This window comes from Talpa occidentalis, unplaced genomic scaffold (genome assembly GCF_014898055.3).
Source record: "Talpa occidentalis isolate TD23 unplaced genomic scaffold, MPIMG_talOcc4v2.1 talOcc4.9, whole genome shotgun sequence".
Classification (NCBI taxonomy): domain Eukaryota; kingdom Metazoa; phylum Chordata; class Mammalia; order Eulipotyphla; family Talpidae; genus Talpa; species Talpa occidentalis.
The window spans coordinates 87,959,127-87,963,914 of NW_023605305.1; the positions used below are offsets into that span (position 1 = coordinate 87,959,127).

The following is a 4,788-nucleotide window of genomic DNA, read 5'->3' on the forward strand; positions in this document are numbered from 1 at the left end:
GATGTAAATATCACTAATTTATAATACATGACAATAACTTTCTTTGTCATTAACAAAGCACTCATCTAAAACCCATTTTCACTTAATTGCATCTCTTCTGTATTTATCCATTCCTACTGTTAGGTTTTTAACTATTTTTCTATTTCTTGATATAACATACTCTCAAGGAATAGTATTTCAGAATTTTAACTCCTAAAAATAACTTGCTCAGAATTTATGTGGGGATTGTTTTTTCCTTTCTTAAATTTTTTTTTCAATATAAGCTCCTTGTGTGAACTGGTATACTAGACAAAGGGGTACACAATTCCTATTTAGAAAAGTTTATTGAACATTATTCCTGCATCACACTTACTGAACAAAAGACATTTATCCTGAAGGCACCCTGTCATTTCACATGATTTATACCCTAATGTTTTCTATATTAAATATACAGGTTAAATATGAAATTAGTAAATTGCAGCATATAAAACTTCATGCTGAGCAAAAATAAGTCCAAAAAAAGTTACCATGTATCAACAGAATAATTTCCACAGTATTTAAGATGTTTTCTATGTAAATGATATTTGAATGCAATTTTTAGAACCATGTTAAAATACATTTTGCAACTTGTTAACTATAGCCAAGGCGTCTGCATTTTTCTTCCACAATATAATTCTGTTCCTTTGATTAAGTTGGCAATATCTGCTAGGATCCACAGAATGCTAAGAAATAAATAGCAGCTATTTCTCAAGATTTGAGAAATCTGGTCCACCTTTAGTGTAGTTTCCTGAGATTTCTGCTCCACTGAAGTCAAATCCAGGATTCTAAAAGATATGAAAAAAAATAAGATAAATCTTACAAGGACTGATAGGGTGTGAGAGAGATAGGAACTGAGGATGATTCTTCAGTTTTGTTTTGTCTTGTTTTTGTCTGAGCAACTATTTCCATCAACCGAGATAAGAAGGCTAGAGTTAGAGCAAACTGGGGAGTTCTTTACAGATATGGTATGTCTGTTGGACAGATGGAGATAATGAATTTTAGGAATAATCATTATATAGACAGAAATTATCCATCAAAACTGTAACAGTGCTTTGATCCAGTAATTACTCTCCTAAACAACTATATATATATATATATATATATATATATATATTTAAAGATTTATTTATTTATACAAGCACTGGGTACAGTCAGAAGCGCGGGAGGGTGAGAGAATTCACCAGGCAGAGCAGAGAGCAAAGCAGGCAGACTGACGAAGTACATTGCTGAGGGGAGCAGCGGGCGGCAGTAGAGGTCTGCGTGCCATGTGGGACCCTCACCCGGTGGCTGGGGATCGAAATGGCACTGCAGAGGCTGTGGGCAGCTTCGCAACCCAGTGCTCAACAGCTGCGCGACCGGGGAGGCCCCTAGACAACTATTTTAAAGAACATTTGAATAGTTTCAAAGAAATGAAAGCAAAAACTGCTTGAAACAGGCAAAAGTGGAGAAATCTAAATATCAAAGGAGAGTAGCTAAATAAATGACACATTTAAAGAACATTCTAAAGCAGTTAAAAGGAATGTTTTATCTATATACATTAGTAGGTAATGAGACCCAAGACAAACTATTAAGTGAAAAAGAAACATGAACAAAACACACACAGTATGATTCTCCATTTATGTTAAAAACAAATCAAACCAATACATAAATGAAGTAAGAATGAGATCGACTGGGGAGATGTTGATGAAGAGACCTCTCAACTTTAACTTTTTTACATGATGTTAAGTCTATACTGACTTGAATTTTTGAAAGTTTATTCATACACGGATGTTGAACATTAAATAAATTTAGCTTAGAAATTATGGTAGTACAAATAAATTCCCCTCATGAATATAACAAATAATCAAATAGTACATGAAAAAGTCAGTCATTTTTCTAATCATTTAATTTTAAAAATTCTTCTAAAGAATTTTTGTAATTTTTTATAAACATATTTTGTGTTATAATTTCAAATAATTAGTGTTTTATAATTTTTAGATATTTAACTACATATGTTCATACATTCCTCTGACTTACTTCTTTCTGGAATCTCTCCAATGTCAGTTTTCTCTGCATTTGGTCTTGCACCCAAGGATCAGCTGCATATTCAGATTCTAGAAGAGAAGTCCAACAATTTGCTGCATCTCTCTTTGTCTTTGTAAGAACAATACGGACCATTTTTCTGTCCTCTAAACAAACAAAAAAAATTATAAAGAAATTAGAGTTCATCATTAAATTTTGTATTTTCAAAAACTGTTAAGTAACCTTCACATACAATTGTCTTCAACACATTTCTATTACCCTATTTTTCAAAGACAAATGATCTCATACTACAGAGAAAAATATACTAAGTTACAAAACAGGATTAATTTTTTTTTTTGTGGGACCCTCTCGGGCTGCCGGGGAACCAACTGGCTCTGCAGAGGCTGCGGGCAGCCTCGCAGCCCAACGCTCAACCACTGCACCACCAGGGGAGGCCCAACATTAATTTTTTGAAAGATTCTATGTCGTAATAGATTAATCCCTTACCCAAAGTCCACGTTCCCTCATCAGCTATTGTAGAATCAAAGAGTTTACCCTGAAAAATAAACAGGTCAGTTACTAAATATAGAGCATTTCATTAGTTTTTATAAAGCTTTCGTGATTTAAGATTTCTGATTTCCTAAGTCACATGTACTTGTCAGTTATAGTAGCGAGATCAAATTTTACCCATTTCACTATATTCATGGATGTTCAACCTTGCGTTTTCTCCTAGAAAGTGAAAAGGAACCTCCTTTATACTGTTTGAAATATTTATTATGACAAATAATAAAGAAAGATCAGGGCTCCTTATTATTTTTAGAAAATGAATACTAACCAATAATTAGCTAAACGTGAAATTACTATCTGAAATAAACTTTAAAAAACTGGTTAAATCTCCTTGTTGAGGAGCTGGCATTAAAAATTGTTTAACTACCTGCTGTATATTTGATGTAAGATTAGTTGTTACTGATTTTTCAGAAACTCTTTGCTCAAGTCTACTCTTGGTGCTACTTGCCAAATTCAAGTTTTAGGAAAAGAAGTTAAAATGTCATGTAAAAGGCCAGATTTTTTAATAAGTGAACACTAGTGAAAAACATTCCACTGGTCTAACTGTACACCTAAAATCTTACAGTTCTATCTAAATCCCCGAAGTTATTGAAATTACTAAATTTGAAGTGTCATCTGGGGCCATTGTTCAGGAAACAATGAATTGGACAAATATTCAGAAAGGTCATTAAGATCCATGTTGACATTACTGTATGTCTTCACAAGAATCTTCCTATATTCACTGAGGCACTACATTATATTTATTATATCTAACAGGTAGCGATGCTCCAAGCTCGAATTCACGTGGATGCCATGGCATGTGAACAGTACTATAACTACAGCACCTTGGGGATGAAGGTTTAAGATGCACTGAAAAATCTCTCGCCAGGGGTTACAAAACTAGAAAAATGGCAGAGCCAAGCATCCTCCAGAATCCCAGTTACAACAACACGCTGCCACCAGGCATCAGGGGCATCTCATCTGAGAAGAAACTTGTTAACTGAACTTAAAAGGGTAACTAGGGCCTCCCTGGTGGAGCAAGGTGTTAAGACACAATTTATGAAGCTATCCGCGGCCCCTGCAGCACGAATTCAATCCCCAGCCAGGGAGGTGACCCACATGGTGCAGCAGACCTCTCCTGTCTAGCCCGCTGCTCCCCTCAGCAGTGTGTTTCAGTCAATGTGCCTGTTCTGTTCCCCACTCTGTGTCTGGTGAATCCTCTCACCCACCCTGCATCTCTGGCCTGTACCCCAGCTCTTGTATGCATTAATAAATAAATCTTAAAAAAAAAAAAAAAGGCTAACAAGGAAAAAGTGGGTCCCTAACCCAAAGAATTATTATTTATTGCAAACAGAAGATAGAAGATACTAGCTATCCTCACACACTTCTTGACTCCCTGCTTAACACCCCACGAACAAGCGTTCTCCCTTCAAATGAGAAAACCAATCACTTATTATCACTGAAGCTTCACCCTAAGAGCCCCCACCCTGCATGTTTTCCTTGTGCTTTCCTGCAACCGCCTGAAAATGGATTCGTGTCGTTTTAGTCCATGTCCCTACAAAAACATAACCTGAGTGTTTCTGAGAGCAGGAAACATCTTGCTCAACGCTGTCCTCCCAGCAACTACATCAGTGCCTGCAACAAAGTACTTTTTTCCTGATAAATATTTGTTTTTCTAACGATCTAGCTCATTTGTCTTCAGCTGAAGCCTCTCAGAGGAGCAGAAGCAGCAGCTAAAAGGAGACCTCAAATTTCCCAACTCAGAATGGCCCACAGGTGGGAGCTCCGGACCAAATCAGACCAGGTTTTCGCCTTCTCCTTCGGCCTGCAAGAAGAGCCGTAGCTTCTGCCCAGTCTGTCCCCGGGACCAAGGACCCTGACGACTCCGGGATGTAAGGAGGCCGGCGAGACACCCGCACAAGCCCCGCCGTGGCGCTACCTTGAGAATCTCGCGGCCACCCACTGCCAGCGCCACATGCCGGCTCTGCAGGCCGCACTGGATATCCTGGGCGCGAGTGCCTGGCGGCACCTGAACTTCAATGAACACCTCCTCCAAGGTCTGGTACCACTGGCCCCACGGCGTCCCGCACGGAACCACCCCACTGCGCTCCTCGAACGGGGCCGACATACTCCACCAGCCTCGCGGCTGCAGCAGCACGGAGAGCAGGGCGCATGCGCGGAATCCCCACGCGTAGGCCACGCCCAGGTCGCCCAGCTCGGGTC

The 4,788-nt window shown here is 38.9% G+C and overlaps 1 protein-coding gene across 1 annotated transcript; it reads right to left on the bottom strand.

Moving 5' to 3' along the window:
- Positions 1–308: 308 nt before the first annotated feature.
- On the bottom strand, positions 309–4,773 carry NUDCD2 (NudC domain containing 2). Its single transcript, XM_037498847.1, has 4 exons — positions 4,505–4,773; positions 2,527–2,575; positions 2,035–2,186; positions 309–803 (listed from the first exon to the last, which is right to left on the bottom strand). The coding sequence occupies exons 1-4, from the start codon at positions 4,691–4,693 to the stop codon at positions 720–722; spliced, it is 474 nt and encodes a 157-aa protein (XP_037354744.1). The 5' UTR covers positions 4,694–4,773; the 3' UTR covers positions 309–719.
- Between the last annotated feature and the right edge of the window lie 15 nt (positions 4,774–4,788).